Source organism: Odocoileus virginianus, chromosome 11 (assembly GCF_023699985.2).
Source record: "Odocoileus virginianus isolate 20LAN1187 ecotype Illinois chromosome 11, Ovbor_1.2, whole genome shotgun sequence".
NCBI classification, from domain to species: Eukaryota; Metazoa; Chordata; class Mammalia; order Artiodactyla; family Cervidae; genus Odocoileus; species Odocoileus virginianus.
The window spans coordinates 21,929,178-21,950,339 of NC_069684.1; the positions used below are offsets into that span (position 1 = coordinate 21,929,178).

Genomic DNA, 21,162 nt, shown 5'->3' on the forward strand with positions numbered 1-21,162 from the left:
CAGAACAGAACTGGGAATGATGGTAGAAGGTAGAGTCACACAGATAGAGGGAATCAGTTTGGTTGTGCCTGTGTGCTTGAGTACACTGCTGAGCTACTTCTCAGTGGGAAATGGGATGCTGATAATCAATGACACGCTGTGGGATCACAATTACGAAGCTACCACCTCTAACCACTGTGGTGAAGCGCCACCCGGAACACAAAGGCCACCATCTTTGACCACAGGTGTCCCACACATCACTGGTGCACATGTCAGAGAGAAGATGGCAAATCCGAAACAGGAAGAGACGCCCCTTCCTCCTGCAGTGTGTCTCCAGGACTCTCTGTTGACAAGAGTTAACACTGTGCCATTCAGCAAAGGGTGAATATTAACAGAATCCTATTCTTAGTACTACGAATTAGGGTGATGAGGGTGACTTTAGAGATGAAAAGCAGTAAACTGATGGATAACTGTCACATTTTGTAAAAGGAGGGTGGTAAAAAAAGATAAGGATGGGAAATGGTGTGGAACTGGTCCCACCTGGTGCTTGAATGGGCTACAAACTCCACATGGATCCTTCTCACGCAGTCTCACAAGAATCCTCAGAGGTAATTTCTCCCTGCTTCCCACTTAAATATCAACAATACAGAAACATAGAAAAACTCTGATTAACACCAAAAACCAAGGTGGATAGCTGGACTCTGAGGATTCCCCCCTGATTTCAAAATGTATTGGAACTGAATTGAGAAACATCACTGGAAGCCAAAATGTGATTTTTGTTGTTGTTGTTGTTTATTTTCTGGGAAAAAAAAAAGCAAATAAAGGATGGAGCCATACTAAAAGAAAAGAAACGAGTCAGTCTTTCTTCATTCCCTGGTCCCTGTAAAGACCAAGAAACTGGGCGCTACTTTTCAGGGATCACAGATCTGTTCTCTATCATCAGCAGCACTATTTCTTTACTCATTTCACGATTTCCAGTCAGAAAGTATACGGGTCTTGGTGGAGTGAAGTAGGAGTGACTGAGGGGAAGGGAGAATCACTGACAAAGGCCATTGAGTCCCGGGAGAGAAACATCCCAAAGGTAAAGATGCTACAGAATCCTAAAGAATATTATGGGCTTAGGGACCATGAGATGAAATTTCAGAATAAAAGCTTGGAGTAGTTTTACACAATGAAATCCTACTGTCTTTGTAAACAGTGCAATGAAGCAATGTGCCCTGGGCTCACTGGCAGTGAGGATAGAGAAAGGTTAAAAATAAAAGAAAGGCAAATATTTATCAAACAAATACAAACAAAGAGAAAGCAGGTTTGGAAATTTTAATTCCAGACAAAGCATAACGCAAAGCCAAATCCTTTTAAAGGGGCAAAAGCGTTGGCAAGAGGTATGATCCCAATAAAGATAAAACAGTCACAAGTACTTCTACACCTAATTATGTAACACAAATTATAAAAACCCAGAACTGTTTGAAATATAAGGATAAGTTGAAAGAAGCACAATTGTTTGGGAGGTTATAATATATTCTCAATATTTTATAAGGCAGGTAGGTAGAAAAAAAATTCAATAAAAGGAAAGTATATGCTGAAAAGAAATGAGTGATCAGAAGTTTCAACCATTGCTATTAGCCTAGGCCCCGGAAAAGGAGATACTGTTCTTCAACTTTAGAAGATTCAACACTGGGGCATCTGATGGCTATACCATCAGGCAGGGTCAGAGAAGTTGCAACTAATATTTTCATTGTGTTCATATGACTGAAAGAACAGAATCTTGTTGTAGGAGAAACACATGCCCATGAGAAATTCTTGTCTATTAGTAAATTCTGCTAGACTTGACCTTGTGAATTTCCAAAGTAGATTATATGAGTCTTGATTATCTGTGAGCTAATCTACTCATTTAGGAAAATTAACCTATTAGTGCATGGATTATATTTTGGAAACATTCAAAACCCCATTGTATTAATCAAAAAGATAATTCTCACTTTCCAAAGCTATGAACACAACCCTGGGATGGTTGGGAATCTGCTTGACACTCCAACTCATGGAATACTGTTGAAAGTTATGCAAGGCCTTTCCCGAAGATGGCTAGAGCAGGAAATACTCAGTAAAAAATGCGGTAAACTGTTATCCGGCACTGGTAGGATTTCCCAAGTGGCGCAGTGGTAAACAATCCACCTGCCAATGCAGTAGACACAGGAGACGTGGGTTCGTTCCCCAGGTTGGGAAGATTCCCTGGAGGAGGAAATGATAACCCGCTCCCATATTCTTGCCTGGAAAATTCCATGGAAAGAGGAGCCTGGCGGGCTGCAGTCCATGGGGTCGCAAAGAGTCAGACACAACTGACCACATGTGGGCACGAGGAGACCAAAACCAGGAACACTAAACTTGGTTTTCAAGACTAAGGATCTGTTATCAAAAGACTAAGCCCAAAGGGTCGTAAACTGGGTCACTATCATGGTAAAATGGGAAACAAGATGAAGAGAAAAATCAAAGCCAAAGAGTCCAAAGTAAGGATCATGAATGTCACCGGGAAGCCAGGCTTAAGTTTACTGGAACCTCAGCTGAGATTCTGTGGGCCAGTCACACTGGTTTAAAGATGCAGTATTCTAAGGCAGAGCACAGAGGATTTTCAGGGCAGTGAAATTACTCTATGACACTGTAACAGATACATGTCATTAAATATTTGTTCAAACCTATAGAATATGCAAAACCAAGAATGAACCTAATGTAAACTCTGGACTCTGGGTGATGATTACGTGTCCTTGTAGGTTCATTGATTGTATATCTGATGAAGGTGTGACAGTGGGGGAGACTGTGAATGTGTATGTGGGGGGGGGGGTGTTTATGGGAAATCTCTGTACTTTCCAGTCAGTTTTGCTATGAATCCAAAACTGCTCTAAGACGTAGAGTCTATTTCAAAATATAAATAAAGGTGCAGTGATGTAGGAAGACAGGCCATTGGTTATTAATGGTTAAATCCAAAATGGATAACACATCTTCTACTGCCAGGCATCTGTCAGCTCTCCCTTGCCCATTTTAGTATTAATGGAATTCAGGTCATAAGGGGTAAGAAGGAGGTAGCCAGGAATCCCTCTTGCTATGCCCAGAATTTGAGGCTTTCATATTATGGTCTATCTACATTTACAACTGTGATTGATACAAAGATGCTAAAAGACTTCCATCCTTTGAGAATATATAGGGGTTCAGATTTTAAATCTGTCCACAAAGAAAATACGTGGGATCTATTAGGTCCCCTATGTATCAAAATTTACTCTATAGCACTAATTTGCTGGCTGAGAAGGAAAAGTCAATTTGCATGGCTCCTGTCAGTCACATGTGGTTTGGAAATGCTTATGCATTCCAGATACATTCTGTGTAAACTGGAGAATCATATCCTATTTCTACTGGTTTGCACGCATGCATATAAGAAAACTTGTTTTACCACAGTGCCAAGAGAAAATAAGCAAAGAATTAGCAGCAGTGATCATAATTAATCAACTTCTTTGTCAAAATTTCACAGCTGGGATGGTGCAAGGGGAATTCTTGTCCCTCAGGCTCAGAGAGGTTGTGACTTCTTTTCTGATTTGCTTGTTCAGTTCTGTCCCATGGAGGATTTAGAGGTAAGGTCTGTAACTGTCATGCGATGTACAGTTTCTGACATCTCTGATATGTCAGGGCCTCTGCTAGGTATTGGGAGATACTGAGCAGAATGCCTACTGTAGGGAGTTCAGAGTGGGATAGAACAAGAAAATAAATAAGCTATCACCCAAAGAGATAGTTGCTTTTGTAGAGTGTGGGTTGCGTGCAATGTCCTATGGAAATAAGGAAGGAGCTTGCCAAAACTTCATAGAAGGAGGTGAATCCTGATGGTCGAGTGTGAGTTGAAGTGAAGAAGTACTGGAGAGCATTCAAGAAAGTAGGAACATTATGTGCAAAGCCATGGAGCTCATCAAGAACATGTGTTTCAGGGACCTGAAAGAAATTCTGTATGGCTTGAGGCCAGAGGTAGAGCCAGTAGAGAAAATAATTGGAAAACACATGAGAGAGAGGCAATCACTCTAGTAAACAATGTTATTTTAACAGTCTACATTCTTGCATTCATATTTGAAGATGTTTGCTCACTCAGGAGACTTAAAAGTCGCAGATGAACTAGTTAATGTTGCAATGTCCATTACAGAGACCCTATTCCTTCCTAGCACTTACAACCTCTGGCACATAGTTAATACTCAATTAACATGAACTACTATCACTGCATGTGGTAAATGACCCCTAATAATTTGTGCCCTGATGCTCGTCCTTCCTCTTGAGTATGGACAGGACTAATTGACTCATTTCTAATGAATAGAATATGCCAGAATTAATGGGTTGTCAATTCCAACATTATGTTATCAAAAGACTGGCTTCCCTTTGGGGCAGATTCTCATGTACTCACCCTTTCTGGCTCTCTTTATTTTTTTGGATTATTAGCCGTCATGTCATAAAGATATTCAGGCAGCTTATGGAGATGCTTGTGTGGCAAGGAATTGAGCCATGCTTATGTGAGTGTGCCCACAGCCAGCACCTATGCGAATGAATTTGGCCACAGATCTCCCGAGGCTTGCCAATAGCCACATGAGTGAGTTAGGAAGTGAATTCTAGAAGGCTCCACTTGAGCCTGAGGTTACTGCAGCCTTGGCCAAGAGCAAATGGCAACCTCCTAAGGGGTGCTAAGCCAGAGGCACCTAGCTGAGTTGCATCCAGATTTCTTACCAACAGAAACTGTGATAATCCACTAAATGTTGGTATTAATATAATTTGCTACAGAGAAAAAGATAAGTAAAATACTATATTAGTACTGTCTACCTCCTAATCAAGATTGGGTTTCTGGGATACCTAGGTTGGGCATGGTGGTATCGGAGTCCCTCCTTGATGATGGAGCACTGCATGCAACCCCAGCTTTTGTGACTAGGATCCCGATTGCCTGACACTTGACTCCTTGAGGAAACAAACTCTGTTACCTGTAGTCCTACTCAACTGTTTAGACCTTTCAGAGAATGAATTCAGCACAAGACACAGATTACTGTGTCTGACTTGTTCCTTGCCTCATCAGGGCCAACCTTGGGCACACCAACATTCCTTACTAGCTGTAGTGAGAGTCCAGGAAACACTACCTAGATGTCTGGAAACACTATCTAGATGGTGACAGTCACAGATGTCTACAGAATGGCACACAGCTCATATAGTCCTGATTTCCATATGTAAGTCTAATTGATTATATAGCATGCCTTAGAGACTAATTGTTAAACTCACTATATACACTGTCCAGGTGGGAACAAGTGGAAAAATATACATCACTTAGGGAACACTGAGTTTTTGGCAGGGAAATTTGGCAGTTTACATAGCAATGTTGATTTGGAGGCAGTGGTTTTATATGTATAAGAGATTTTAAGACCTAGTAAAGATGATCAATATTTACATAAAAATTATTCTCAGCTAAGGAAAGAAGAGCAAAATATAAAATGCAAGTGTGCCTTCTATGAATTGTTCTTTGCTTGCTTCTTATGTCTTTTTTAGTAGTTCTCAGACCCATTTTTAGTTAGTGAACAAACACCCACTTTATATACGATAGTATGTATGAAAATGATAGCAGTTGTTGAAACAGAAAGGGAAAAGGAAGTAAGGGGACTTTATACCTTTGTCCCTGATGATTTTTCCCCTGGTGCTCTGGGATGATGCAGCTGTTGGGAGCCGAAGGACTTATGTCAGAGGATGTCCTTAGAGCCACTGCCGAGATGCCCACCAACGGGGTTGAGAAATTCAGCAGCACTGATGTGGCATGGTGGAAGAGGACGTTTGAGTGATGAGTTATGTTGATAACCAGTGGGTTATGCTGGCATGACAGTTCATAGGTTCCTGAAGAGAAACAAGGGGATTGAATAATATTTTAAGCCATTTGTGTAGCATCAAGTTTCCATACCTAGTGTTCATTTTTATCTTCTCAATAGCTGTATGATGTAACAAGGTCTCAAATAATATCAGAGACAGACATCGAGCTGAATCCTGGGCCTACGGGATTGTCCTCTGGTGGCCCTAAAGGGATAACTGTCAGACTCACCAAGAGAGTGGTTGTTTCCACTGACATCGGTCAGGTAAAGGGTCACTGTTGGCCGCTGGCGTTCCCCAGGTACCAGGCCATCAGATGCCAAGAAAATGAAAATTGCTGTGGCCACTCCTGGTCTATTGAAACAAACCTAGGCACAAGCACATACATGCACGAGCCATTATTTCCAGTGGGCTCTTAAGGCACATGTCACACTACTTTTATCCCTCTCAAATAGCTCGCCACTTAAAAGATAAGAACTCCCTTCTCCTTACAAATGGGGAAAAGAAACATGGAGTAGGCACAGAAGGACAATCATGGTCTTATCAAAAGTAAAAACTAGCTGGAAAGTAGCTAACTTTCAGCTACTGAGAGTCCCATTTTTTTCTGAGACTTTTTACTTCAACCAGTTCTTTATACTTGAATCTTTCATTACCCTTCTCTAAAAGATCACTCAAGGAGACCATTGCTGGAGACAGTAAACCACTGTATAGCCAATACCTCCCCATTTCCAATGTGAGAGACGTGGACAAGATGATCACCAAGCTAACGCTTTGTTCTCAACTGGCATAGCTAATTATCCTTCCCTATCTCCTTTATTGCTGTTGTTTAGTCACTGAGTCATGTCTGACTCTTTTGCAACCCCATGGACTGTTGCCCTCCAGTTCCTCTATCCATGGGATTTCCCAGGCAAGAATACTGGAGTCAGGAGCCATTTTCTTCTCCAAGGGAATCTTCCTGACCCGGGGATCGAACTTGTGTCTCCTGCCTTGGCAGGCAGATTCTTTACCACTGAGCCACCAGGGAAACCCTCCCTGTCTCCTTGTCTCCCCCTTAAAATTGTTATCAGAACCCCTCACTTAGCATTTCAACTATGATACAGGAGAAATGTTACTGCAGAGTCTGTTGCTTCAAAACTAGATGCTGCCAAACTGCAGCTTCTTATTCTTCTGGTGCCCCAAGCACAACATTTACTCTATCCGTGCCTGGAAAATAGGCCAGTGCTGAGAATTCATAGGAAAATTCAGTTTTCGGTAAGAAATAGTCTAGATGGCTAGACTAATTAACAATGAAGCAGTCTTGTCCCTAAAAAATCCTTTAAAATAAAACATTTCATATATTGGGGAATGACCTGAAGAACTCATCTTCCATTATCTGATGTTGAAATTCTACTTTTGTCTTATTTCCTAGGGCTCAATGTTACTCTTAACATTGCGATACTGAGAGTCATCTCCCATCTTCCCCAGTGTTGCATGGTTGCTGCTTTCTTAGAATCTAGGGCTGGAATGTACAACAGTCCATATGTACTGCTCTAGCTTTGTATCAGGTTCTGAAAGGGATGTGCTGTGTTATGCTTAGTCTCTCCCTTGTATCTGACTCTTTGCAACCCTATGGACTGTAGCCCACCAGGCTCCTCTGTCCATGAGGATTCTCCAGGCAAGAATATTGGAATGGGTTGCCATGCCCTTCTCCAGGGGATCTTCCTGACCCAAGGATCGAACCCAGGTGTCCCACATTGCAGGTGAATTATTTACTGTCTGAGCCATGAAGGCATCCCAAGAATAGTGGAGTGGGTAGCCTAGTCCTTCTCCAGGGGATCTTGTGGACCCAGGAATCAAACTGGGGTCTCCTGCATTGCAGGCAGATTCTTTACCAGCTGAAGTACCAGGGAAGCCTTCTGAAAGGGATAGAGCCCCCCCAAACACTGTCCTCAGTGTCAGAGCAGGGTACGACATCTAAAGGCAGAGGGCTTTTCTTAAAATGGGGAGCAGGAGAGTCAAACATGTTTTCTATTTTAACGAGAATTTTTCCTTGTCCACAGACCTACTCTCCCTGAGCCTTGGTGGTATGTTTATAGAGTGTCCATTTGCACTGCTGGCTTAATTAGGGTGATTTTATGATTCTCAGTGGTTAATGTAGCACAACTCTCCCTTCTCGCTCTCCTCCTTTGAGGGAAAGACCAGCCACTGCTCTATTTTTTTTACAGTGTCATTCCCCGCCCCCTTTTCATCTTCCCTCTTTGAAGTAGTAAATATTTCTTTATAACTTAAAAAACTTCCAGACCCATAGGTTATGGCCTGCAATACGAGGTCCTTTGTTCCTGGCTAGATGAGGGCTAGACATGAAACACACCATAAGTTAACCAGGAGCCTAACACAAAGCCCTCAACTCCAGCCCCCAGACGACATCAAAGTCCCCCGGGAACGCCCACAACTTCTTCCTTTTCATACACCACAAAAGAGACCCAAGTACTGGAAGAAAGCTCTGGGTTGTTTCCTGAGCCAGGAACAAACAGAGCCCAAACAAGTACCTGGTGGCTTTACCCGAATAGGTCTCAGACTCGAAGAGTGGGGTGGCTTCAATGAGGAACAGGAGGGCTCAGTTTTCCCACTTTCTGTTGGGTCCCCAAATAGACACCACCCTCCTGAAACTAATTAGTAGGCTTTATGCTGTGGATTTCTCTGTCTTGAGGGCCTGTGCCCAAAACCTCTGACTCATTTTGCACTGCCTTACTCTAAGGGTCTTTGAATCCCAAATCACTTTGAACCTTAAAGCCTGTTCCTGTGGCAGTGGCAGTGTCTCTGTGCCTTGATTTGTGATTTGTGGGAAGTGGTTATGCCAGGATTTCCCGGCCGTGGCTTTAGTAGGAAAACCACAAGTGAGACACTGGCAGAGGAAAGTCTGATCACGGTACAGGATGCCGAGTCTTGGGCATTTCCTCTCTCAGTGACACAAGAGAGGTAGCCACACTTCATTCTCATCTGAATACCGAATATGCCCCCACAGGAGCAACTCAAATGCAAAGAAGTAGAGCTCTGTCATATAACTATTAGAACCTCAAACCAGAGACCGGTTCAAGTCTGCACAATGAATGCTAACCACGGTAAAGGAATCTAGTAAGTGCACCATTCCGAAGGGAGGGATGGCCAGGCAGAACCCTGGGTTTAACTCTTAGCCCATCTTTATTGTTGTTGTTTAGTCGCTCAGTCATGTCCGACTCTTTTGGGACTCCACAGACTATATATAGCCTGCCAGGCGCCTTTGTCCATGGGATTTCCCAGGCAAGGACACTGGAGTGGATTGCAATTTCCTTCTTAGGGGGATCTTCCCAACGTAGGGATCGAACCCCTGTCTCCTGCATTGGCAGGTGGATTCTTTACCACTCTGCCACCTGGAATAGTCCCAGCCCTATCTTTACTAGCTGGGTAAACTAATTTTGACAATCCATTTCTCCTCTCTGACCCTAGGGTTCTTCTTTTCCACACCTGAGGAGCAGACATACTATCCATCTCACTCAGCTACTATGAGGATGAAATGAAATCATGTGAAAGCACAAAGATAATGCCTATGATCTAGTAAAGACTCAATGCTCAAGAATTTTTATTTCCAAAAAGGAACATTTTTTAAAAATTCTGTTTACACTTCAGGAAGAACAGGATAAAGAAGAAACATTTAAATTAAACACACAACTCTGTAGTTTGGTATATGGAGAATTATGCTTTTCTGAAATTTATAGGCTAAAGGATCTCACATATGCTGTTTTAAAATGGCACTTGTAGGTGTGAATTGGTACTTCAGGTTCTGCTTCCACAGAAACTGGCAATATTTGAGGCTCTTGGTATAGAATGCATCTCTACTTTATATATGGAATCTATGAAAAATACATTTTGAATACATAACTTTTAATAGACATCAAAAAAAATTCAGTTCAATATGTGTTTATTAAAAATCTACTTTTGCTGTACATATAAACAAAGACATTTCTAGAATTGACAGTATAATTAGAATACTAAAATGCATTCTTTATTTGAACAAACATGATATTTTTCAAAGCTGCTCTTTCTACAGCCAAGTCACATCTATTTTAATTTATATAACAGTCTAGGCTATTTTTACTTTATATGAAATAAACAATGAATTTTGTGTTCTTAAACAAAAGTAGGTAGTGTCTAGAGCAGGAAATCTGGCAACACAAAACTCTGCTTATTCTAACCTCACACCACCATTGTCACTACATAAGTAAGACACTCCTCTAATCACCACACCAAATGCACAATGCGAACAGCTGCCCCCTTCTAGACAAAATACACCAGAGGCAGCTAACTGGGGACTATGCAAATCTGAAATGAGTACCAGGCATGACCCCAAGAGAAAAGTCCAAGATGCTAAGAGGTCAAGGGAATTGTTAGCTTTATTTGTAATATTTTATTGCTTGTTTTAACAAGAAAATTGCATTTATGTATTACAGGGCCATATAAAATTAATTTGAACATGGCTTTTATGAAGAAGACAAACTACAGTTAGATATCAAAAGAAGGCAAGATCTTTTAGAAAAGCAATTGATTCTCAGAGAGGACTGAGGAATGGCCTAAAGATAGAATGATAGCCAGTAAAATTAGCTCGGTGAATCTCTAGCAAAATACTTTGAAACAGAGAGAGTATGAATTAGATAGATAATAGGCAGATAGATAGATAGAAACCAACTGACAGACAGAAATGGAAAACCAGCCCATGCACTCAGTTGCTTTCCATCCAAAGTCTGCACATTAACTGCCGGATCTGACTTCTGGCCACTGCTACAGGGTAAGACTGAAAGAATGCTTCCCTGGTGTAGAACTTTTTTGGGCTCAAGAAATCCCTCTTCAGTCTGCGTGCTGGGTACAAACACACTTAATTGACTCCTAAACCAAACATCTTGATGTTCAGGTCATCCTTTGCGGTGGTCCCTGGACAGCAAACCCTGAAACTATACCACAAACTTGAAAAGAATCTTCTCTGAGGTTTTAAAATGTTTTTGGTTAGTTACTGAGATGTTATTTTTTTCTGTGTGCCTTTCCATTTTCATTCATCTATGGCACTTCCTGATTTCAGAGAGAAAGGGAAGGCCCTTGAACAGGAGAAAGTGGGCACATATTACTTTCAGTCTGTAAGTACTTTACAGTTCCCCAACCATGCTTTACTGGAGCCTCCATTAAGCTCATTGGGCTTTTGTTCCTATTTGAGACATTATTTTATTTTATTTTTTACTATAATATCCCTAGGATTCAAAGGTTATATTACAGAAGTGGAAGGTAGGATTCTGAGAGCTTAAGTGACTTTCTCCAACGTGAATGTTAGACAGTTAGAAATTTGGGTTTTCTGTATTATTTTGACTGCCCAAGGGTTCCTAATTTTGGTGAGCAGAAAATCACAAAGTTCTTAGAAAACTTGTTGACATGTGCGCCCTCTCTCTCCACAAAAAGTGAAGTCATATAAATACCTAGGTATAAAAACATGATACTATTTCAGGGAGCTAAGAGAGCCCTTTGAAAGTCATTCACAGTTCAAGTAGGGTCAATAGAAATTAGATTAAGAATGCTTACACTGTTGGTTGAACCATATGCCTTTTTTTGTGTAGGTGAAAAATTATCAAATACTTGCAATTTTACTCTGATAATATTACTGTCTATGTAGACTTCAGAAATTTGAGAATGGAGAGACTAACTGAAACTTTCAAGGTATCTAACCTGAAGTCCAGATCTAACAGATGAAGGGAAGGTGAGAGGTAACTAGGTCTTGCCTCTGAACTTGAGATCTCTTGGTGGCCTCTCCACATGAGGATGTGGGTCAAAATGTGGGAGGAGTTTTCAACAGAGTTTGACTTCCTTCTGGTGCTGAAGCCCCTGTCTCTCTGGATATTGGTCAAAGTCCAGTTGATTTCTAGCATTATCCCGTCATCATACAAGTAAGGTTATAAATATCACGAGCTATGTAGTTCTTTCTTTAGAAGAGTGAGGTCAACTTGTAAATTTTATGAAATTAAGAAGAAATCTCTATTATGACCCAAATTATCCAGGAGGAGGCATATGACAGGGTATGGTTTGACAGGTCAGTGGAAGGGCTCAGACCAAAATCAACTTATTGCTTAGTTCCTTCTAATAGCATCTCTTCAGCTGTGATTTTAGATACCAGGACTAAGTCTACAGAAACCTTGTGTTAGAAGAACTTGTGAGGCTCAGAGGGGGATCATAAAGGCAAAACTCAAATCTGTAATGAATACTGTGGTGTGCCACAAAAATCCCCTTCTTCATGACTGAGCATTCAGCTCATATCAAGTCTCTGCCTTCAGAGAAAGAAAGCCTCCACAAGGTCATGCCACTTCTCTGGAGTAGGGGGAGAGGAGAACCCCATGTCTAATGACCTTTTGATAGGATTGTGTGGTATACAAAGTGGGATAACTCTGAAGGGCCATCCTAGCTCCCTGTGGGATGCTGAAACCTTTGTGTAAATGTTTCACAGTCCTACTCCTCTCTCTGCCAACTCCTGGATCTTTCATTCTCCCCTAGGTATTGATCCCAAAGAAAGTTCTTGGTAAACTTTCTGCGTGCAAATCTTTATCTCATAGTCTGAATCCTGGGGAAACTCCACTTAAGACAAAATCTGAGAATGTGAAAACATATTAAGAAATATTGATAATGAAGGATCTCTTGGGAACTAGACTGCGTAAGTGAGGGGATGAGGGATTCACTGTGGAGCCAGGAAATCTTTCCTTCTGATTAAAAGAAAATTGCTATTCCAAGTATTTATGAAACTTAGAGTCTGCTAAGTTGTCATATCTAGGGCCTGCAAAAGTTTCCATGTAAAATCAATCAAGTTGCATGAGTGGCAATCAGATAGGAAAATGGAAAATGAGTCCTTTATCTCTGGAGCTAAACTGCTTAGCCAAGGAGAGATGAAATTCTTCTCTCAATGTATTAGGCTAATTTTTGATGGAAGTGAAAATTATATTTGCATAGTCATATTTGATTTCTTAGGATTCCCAGGGACTGTAGGTATTTACCTAGGTTAATTTTCCAAGGAGAAAATTTTATTTTGGAAAGCAAGAACTTTTCAGAAGTTAAATCATGTGCATAGAAATAATCCCAGTATGTATTAAAAAATTTTCTTCCCTCTTAAAAACAGGATCCTGTACTTAAGTGAATTTTCATAATTGGAGGCATCATTTTGAACATCAGTTATTTTACTCATGAGATAATAACCCTGTAGAGCTCCTTAAACCTTAATGTGTATACAATTCACCTGAGAATCATGTTAAACTAAAGATTCTGATTTAATACAGCTGAGATTTGTATTTCTACCTAGTTCGTAGGTGACACTGAGGCTTTTGGAAGCCAGTCAGGTTTTAAGTAGCAAAACTCAAAAAGAATCAATAGATATGATTACCTTTGTCCTTATCACTTAATAGCCTGACTACAATTACCTTATTGATCATACTTATTTATTATATTATCCTTTCTAAAATTCACCATCAAGCTTGAAATATAACAGAGCTGAAAGGAATCACCTAGCCCAAACACCTCATTTTAATTCAAAGAAAAATGATGCCAAAGAAGGATATATGATTATATAAGGTCATGATTGATAAATGGTAAAATCTGAGCTTACGATATTCCTCTGAGCATACATTTTTGTCAGTTTCTAAGTCCCTGATTAATTTGGTGCACCTTTCCCATAAAAGATTGAAATTCAGATAACTAATATTTTTAGAAATCTATATTAAGTTAATAGATTCTGACAAAAGACCTTGCCAACTTTTCTACAAATAATGTCAAAGAAATTGTGGCTAGCCTAGGCAACTTCTACACATGAATTTTCTTTTTTTTGCTCAATTATGATATCTGGACAGTTTTCTGGATGGTTATAGTTTTCTGGATGAATCTTTGAATAGAGGCTTACCTTCCAATTTATGAAATAAAAAAAAAGAATTGTCAGATCTTGCAAAATAAAAACAGCACACCATATAAATTTAAATGTCAGAGAAAAAAAATTTAGTATAAGTATGCCTTGAATATAGTCTTGGACTGTAATAGATACAGAAAACCTGTAATAGATACAAAAAAGATAATGAAAAGGAAACTAAGTATATCATTCTTAAAAGTCATCAAGCGACAAAGGAAGCAAGAGAAGAACTAGTAAGAAGAGAAACTACAAAACAACAAGAAAACAATTAACAAAATGTCAGAAAATACATACTTATCAATTACTTTAAAAGTAAATAAGTTCAATTCTAAAGCAGTTATAAGAGAAGTTCATAGAAATAAATGGCTGCCTCAAGATGTAAGAAAAATTTCAGATTAACAACCTAACTTTACAACTAAAGGAACTAGAAAAAGAAGAAAGAACAAAGCCAAAGACAGTAGAAGGAAGGGATTAAAGTCAGTACAGAAATAAATGATATAGAGAATAGAAAGACAATAGAAAAAAATCAATAAAACCAAGACCTGATTTTTTAAAAGATCAGCAAAACTGATAAACCTTTAGTCAGACTTACCAAGAAGAAAGAGAGGGTTCAAATAAAATCATAAATAAAACAGGAAACGTTACAACAGGTACCAAAGAAACATAAAGGATCAGAAGAGATTACTACAAACAATTATACACTAGCAAATTAAACAACCCAGAAGAAATGGATAAATTACTAGAAACATACAACTTTTCAAAGACAAGTAATGAAGAAATAGAAAATCTGAACACACCAATAACTACTATGGAGGCTGAACCATTAATTTAAAAACTCTCTACAAAAATGTCCAGGATGAGACATCTATACTGGTGAATTCAACCAAACTTTCCAAGAATTAAAGCCAATTCCTCTTGAACTCTTCAGAACACAGAAGAGGAGGGAATACTTTCAAACTCATTTCATGAGTCCAGCATTAGCCTGGTACCAAAACCAGACAAGGATACCACAGGAAAAGAAAATTACAGGTTAATATCCCTGATGAATATAAATGGAAAAATCCTTAACAAAATATTAGCAAACCAAATTCAACATTACATTAAGAGGATTATACACCATGACAGAGTGGAATTTACTCCAGAGATGAAAGGATAGTTTAGCATTTGCAAATCAACCAACATGATACACCACATTAAGAAAATGAAGAATAAAAACAATATGATCATCTTAATAGATGCAGAAAAAACATTTGACAAAATTCAACATATATTTATGATAAACATTCTCAACAAAGCGGATATCCAGGGAATAACCCTCAACATAATAAAGACCATATATGACAAATCCACAGATAACGTCCTATCAGTGGTGAAAACTTGAAAACTTTTCCTCCAAGATTAGGAAAAAGACAAGGATGCCCAATTTTGCCACTTCTATTGGAAATGGCAACCCACTCCAGTACTCTTGCCTGGAAAATTCCATGGATGGAGGAGCCTGGTAGGCTGAAGTCCATGGAGTCGCTAAGAGTCGACACGACTGAGCAACTTCCCTTTCACTTTGCACTTTCATGCATTGGAGAAGGAAGTGGCAACCCACTTCAGTGTTCTTGCCTGGAGAACCCTAGGCACGGGGGAGCCTGGTGGGCTTCCGTCTATGGGGTCGCACAGAGTCGGACACGACTGAAGCGACTTAGCAGCAGCAGCAGCATTCAACATAGTACTGGTTATTCTAGCCAGGACATTGGAGAAGGCAATGGCAACCCACTCCAGTACTCTTGCCTGGGGAGTCCCATGGACGGAGGAGCTTGGTAGACTGCAGTCCATGAGGTTGCTAGGAGTCAGGCATGACTGAGAGTCTTCACTTTCACTTTTCACTTTCATGCATTGGAGAAGGAAATGGCAACTCACTCCAGTATTCTTGCCTGGAGAATCCCAGGGAAAGAGGAGCCTGGTGGGCTGCCGTCTATGGGGTCACACAGAGTTGGGACACCACTGAGGTGACTTAGCAGCAGCAGCCAGAACATTAGGCAAGAAAAATAAATAACAGGTATCTTAATTGGAAAGGGAGAAGTAAAACTGTCACTGTTTGCAGATGATATGGTTTTATATATAGAACCTAAAGACACCACCAAAAAATTATTAGAACTAATGTGAATTCAGTGAAGTTGTAGGATACAAAATCAATACATAGAATTGGTTGCATTCCTAAACACTAATAAACTATCAGAAAGAAAAATTAAGAAAACTATTCCATTTCCAACTGTATAAAAAGAATAAAATACCTAGAAATAAATTTAATCAAGGCGGTGAAAGACCTGTACTCTGAAAAATGCTAGAATGACTACTATCAAAAAGGTAAGAAGCAACTAGTATTGACAAAGACGTGGATAAAGGGTAACTGTGCACTGTTGATGGCCATGTATATTGGCGCAGCCACTAAGGAAAGTAGTAAGGAGTTTACTCAAAACATTTTGAAAAATAGAACCACCATGTGACCCATCAGTTCCATGTTAGGGTATTTAGCCAAAGAAAATGAAAAGACTAACTCAAAAATATATATGCACCCTCATGTTCACTGTAATGTTACTTACAATAGCCAATATATGGAAACAACCTAAGTGTCTAATGATAGATGGATATATAAAGAAAATGTGGTGTGTGTGTGTGTGTGTGTGTACACATATATTCAGTCATAAAAAAGAAGGAGATCTTACCATTTGTGACAACATGGACGGAACTTGAGGGCTTTATGCTAAGTAAAATAACAGAGATAGACAAATACTCTATGATCTCACTTAGATATGGGATTTTTTTAAAAGGGGAAAAAAACAAGCTCATAGATACAGAGAACAGATTAGTGTTTGCCAGAGGTGGGGATTAGGGAGTGGACAAAGTAGATGAAGAGAGTCAAAATGTACAAACTTTCAGTTATAAAACACAGTCAAGGGGATGTACTGTGCTGCATGGCAGTTAATAATGTACTGCATATTTGAAGTTGCTAAAAGAGTCAATCGTAAAAGCTCTCATCACAAGAAAAAAAGCTCTAAGTATGGTGATGGATGTTAACTAGACTCACTCTGGTGATCATTTCCCAATATATACAAATATTGAATCATTATGTTTTACACCTAAAACTAAAATAATCTTGTATGTCAGTTATGCCTCAATTAAACAATAAATAAATAATTTGAAAATAAAGAATAAAAGAAAGAAGAACAATGAACACAAATTTTTAAAATAAGAAAAGAGGAAAGGAAAAAGGATTTTGTAGATATTTCTGTATATATATGTTAAAAAAAAATAGAGAAAAATGGTAAGAGTTTTTGACCAGCTAGGAGAATCTCTAATACATCTCTAGTACAGACTGGTCCTTAATTTCTGAATGAATAAAGGCTCACTATTTACGTACTTCCTAATAAACCATTTGGCCAAGTGGAAGAGGAGTAAAACTCTAATACTGACATAACTGGCACAATTAAAGTTGTTATGCTCTGAAAAATCAGGGCTAGAAACAAAACGCTATTAAAATTTCACAACTTCAAAAAGAAATTATGAGGTATAAAAATACTTAGGACTCGTTGACAATAAAAGAACTATATATCAGTATTTATGGACTACAGTTAAAATAACATCTAGAGGGAAAATTTATGAAACAGTGAAAACAAATTATCCAAGTGTCCAACACAAGAAGCTAAAAAAGAACATCAGTGTAAATCCAGAGAAACAGGAAGGGAGGAAATAATAAAGAGAAGGACAGAAATCAGTGAATTGGAGAATAGCAACTAGAATAAAAACAGAAATGAATAAAACTAAAATTTGTTCTTTGAAGAAGTACCAGGCATGTGTAATTAAGAAAACAAGAGAAAAGGAAGGTTGGAAAATTCCAGTATAAAGGGAGTGATAACTATACCTAAAACAGAGATGAACCATAACATAATAGAGATGAGCCAAATGAGCTGAACCAGGTTCAATTGGTTTTACGGGTGGGTTCTAACAAATTTTGAAGGAACAGATAATTCTTATTTTATGCAAGTGGTTTCAAAAAGTAGAAAAGAGGAAAAACTGCCCAAACAATTTTATAAGAGTTGTATATTCTGAATATTCAAAAATGAAATATATAAACTAATTTCACATATAAATGTAAAAGTAGGAATCCAAGATTAAAAATCAATAAAATCCAAGAGTATGCTTAAATATTATACATAAAAAACAAGCAGGTTCACTCACAAAGACAAACATGATTTGATATCTTAAAAAAGAAATCCATCAATGTGATTCAACATAATGATGGATCAAAGAAGAGAAATCACAAGATCATACCAAATGGTGAAATCAAGTGTTTGATTAAATTCAGCTCATATGTAGCAGTATGCTTTTCAAGAAGTGGAAGAAACTATCCAAAGCTTATTCTAAAATTGGAAAATAAGTGAATAATGTGAAATAAGTGAATAATGAATAGCTAATTCAATTTTGAAAAAAGATATACAAAAAAGTGGAAAGGGGGGAGGATATGCTCCACCAGAAATGCTTTACATAGTAAAAAGTTATAGTAATAGAAACAGTGTATTGTATTGCTGGTGTAAGGAGTAGAAAAGTAGATCAATGGAATAGAACAGAATGTTTAAAAACCGGCTCTTGAATATTCCAGAAACTAGTGTATAGTTAATGTAGTGCCACAAATTATCAGGGTAAGGATTAAAGTTTTAATGGATAGAGTTAGAAAAACTGGCTTATTGTATTTAGAAAACAAAGTGGGACTCTATTGTATTCTACATATGAAAATGAATTTTGAATATGTTAAAAACTAAATTTTAAGAGGCAAAACTATAAAAAAATAGATAAGTAAAATAATTTTCAGGTTGTTTTTCTCTTTAGATGTTAATTCAGTTTATGAGAAAATGATTTAAAATTTAAATCTTTCTTCATGTTTTATATTTCATTTATTTTATATCTCATAAAGTATAAACTAAAAGTCAAATTGCACTATTGCTATTTCTAGAGAAAATAAAATAACAGTGATGATATGGGAACTTTTTTTTCTACTTGGCTGACTTTTGCTCTTTGATATATCCTTTTTATTTTTACTTTGGTTTTTATTTTCTCTTTTTCCAATTACTTCAGGTGAAAATTGATTATTGATTTTATAATGCTTGAAAAAAATAGAAGTCTTAGTCACTCAGTTGTGTCTGACTCTTTGTGACTCCATGGACCTTAGCTTGCCAGGCTCCTCTGTCCATGGAATTCTCCAGGCAAAAATAGTAGATTGGGTAGCCATTCTCTTCTCCAGGGAATCTTCCTGACCCAGGGATCAAACCTGAGTCTTCTGCATTCCAGGCAGATTCTTTACCATCTGAACCACCAGGGAAACCCTTTATAATGCTTTCCCCCCACTCTAACTACCTCCCCACCCCCCGACTCCTGCCAAACACAGACATTTAAAGCTATAAATTTCCCTGTAACATTGCTTTAATTGCATCCCATAAAATTTGACATATTATTTTATTTTCATTCAACTCAAAATATTTTCTAATTTCCCTATAAAGTCTTCTTTGAACTATGGATTATTTGCAAGTGTGTAGGAACTATGATAGAAATGTTTATTGAGGAAGCACATAGGAGGAAGAGATTAATTACACATACTAAGTAGGGTTTGGGAGAGAAATTTAGAAAAGTCTAGGCCTTATAATAGAAGTAATCCTTGAGCTAAATCTTAGAAGATTAGTATGTGTTTTTTGGAAAGTCAAAGTGGAGAAAGCACTTACCAAGAAGGAAAAACATGAACTCCTTACCTGAAAGGCTATGGAAATATAAAAACTTTGGTGTTTTCCAGCACTGAAAGCAATCTGTTATGACTAAAATTTCTAAATCTTAGAATGTGTATATGTGTGTGTTTGGGGGGTGGGGTATAAAGGGGTGTGGAAGATTAGATGAATGGGGAAATTCCATTTGAGATAAAGCTATCTCTGTCTCCCTACGTCCAATCAATCACCAGGTCCTTTTGAGTCTATTTTACACTTAACTGTATTTGTAGCATTTTGTCTTCTATGGTAGTTGGTTAATATGACCGCTGAGGAGTATGTACCTTAAGGGTGAAGATTCATTCATCATCGAATCCCTCTACAATACAATATTTTGTTCATTTTAGGCAGTGGACTGGAAACTAGAAATACAGCAGAGGTCAGACTCTATACCCCATGGGCCAAAACTGACCCACTGCCTATTTTTTATGGTCTGTGAGCTACGAATGACTTTTGCATTTTGAAATGGTTGAAAAAAAATTCAAGGAAAAATAATGTGAATAATGTGAAAATTATATGAAATTGAAATTTTTGTGTTCATAAGTATAATTTTATTACAGCACAACCATGCTCATTCATTTCTGTATTGTCTACGCTACTTTCACTCTGAAATAGTGGTGTTAAGTAACTGTGTTAAGTCACTTCAGTCGTGTCTGACTCTGTGCGACCCTATGGACTGTAGCCCGCCAGGCTCCTCTGTCCATGGGCTTCTCCAGGCAAGAATACTGGAGCTGACTGCCAAGCCCTCCTCCAGGAGGTCTTCTCAACCCAGAAATCAAACCTGCATCTCTTACATCTTCTCCATTGGCAGGTGAGTTCTTTACCACTAGCACCACCTGGGAAGCTGTAACTGTGACAGAGACCAAATGGCCCACAAATCCTAAAATATTTGTTATCTGGCTCCTCATAGAAAATATTTCCCAACTCCTAGTATAGAGGAAAAAACATGGACTTTGGAATAAGCTGGATTTGAATTTGAATTCTATCTGTACCTTGGCTGTGTTATCTAAAATGCTTAGCATCTCTGAATTTTCAGATAATCATTTTTAGAATTAGAAAACTCATATCTCTGATAAAAATTTGTATAAGAATTGATAATAAGATATCTGGAGTAGATTAAATCACAATAAATGTGTCACTTTTTATGCTCTTAACGCCTAGTTTTACAGATTCACATCTTTGAAATCCAATCAACTAAATATACACTGCATTTCTGTTGAAGATTCATATGCAGAGTTTGGCTAGTTGAACTCAAAGAAAAGGAGGAAATTATGGTAACAGGCTTGAGGTTTTATGTAGCAAGGGTTTCCAGGCAGTGGCCCGTAATTTATAACTAATGTGGAGAACTCTAGTATTTAAGATACTATGACCAACCACCCGGTGGCTTCTGTTAGGAATGCTAACCAGTCTAGCCTGAGTGAGGCCATTCTTAACTTTTAGTTTTAGAACAGCAATGAAAATAAACATGAACATGTGATTTTTGCCTATGATGATGGGCTCCATGTGAAGCAAACAACAAATAATTGATTGAATATTTGCTTTTCAGATTGCTTCATTGGTTGTCTATATTGCTTAGTGTCAAAGGACTTTCTG

General features: G+C 38.4%; 1 protein-coding gene across 1 annotated transcript in view; it reads right to left on the reverse strand.

Annotated features, from left to right (window-relative positions):
• PAPPA2 (pappalysin 2) overlaps positions 1–21,162 on the reverse strand; it is a 289,437-nt gene that overhangs the window by 107,029 nt on the left and 161,246 nt on the right. The window contains exons 12-13 of the mRNA XM_020879747.2: positions 6,068–6,203; positions 5,646–5,865 (exon numbers count right to left, since the gene is read on the reverse strand). Coding sequence (XP_020735406.2) covers positions 5,646–5,865; positions 6,068–6,203 — 356 coding nt within the window. The remainder of the gene's footprint in view (positions 1–5,645; positions 5,866–6,067; positions 6,204–21,162) is intronic.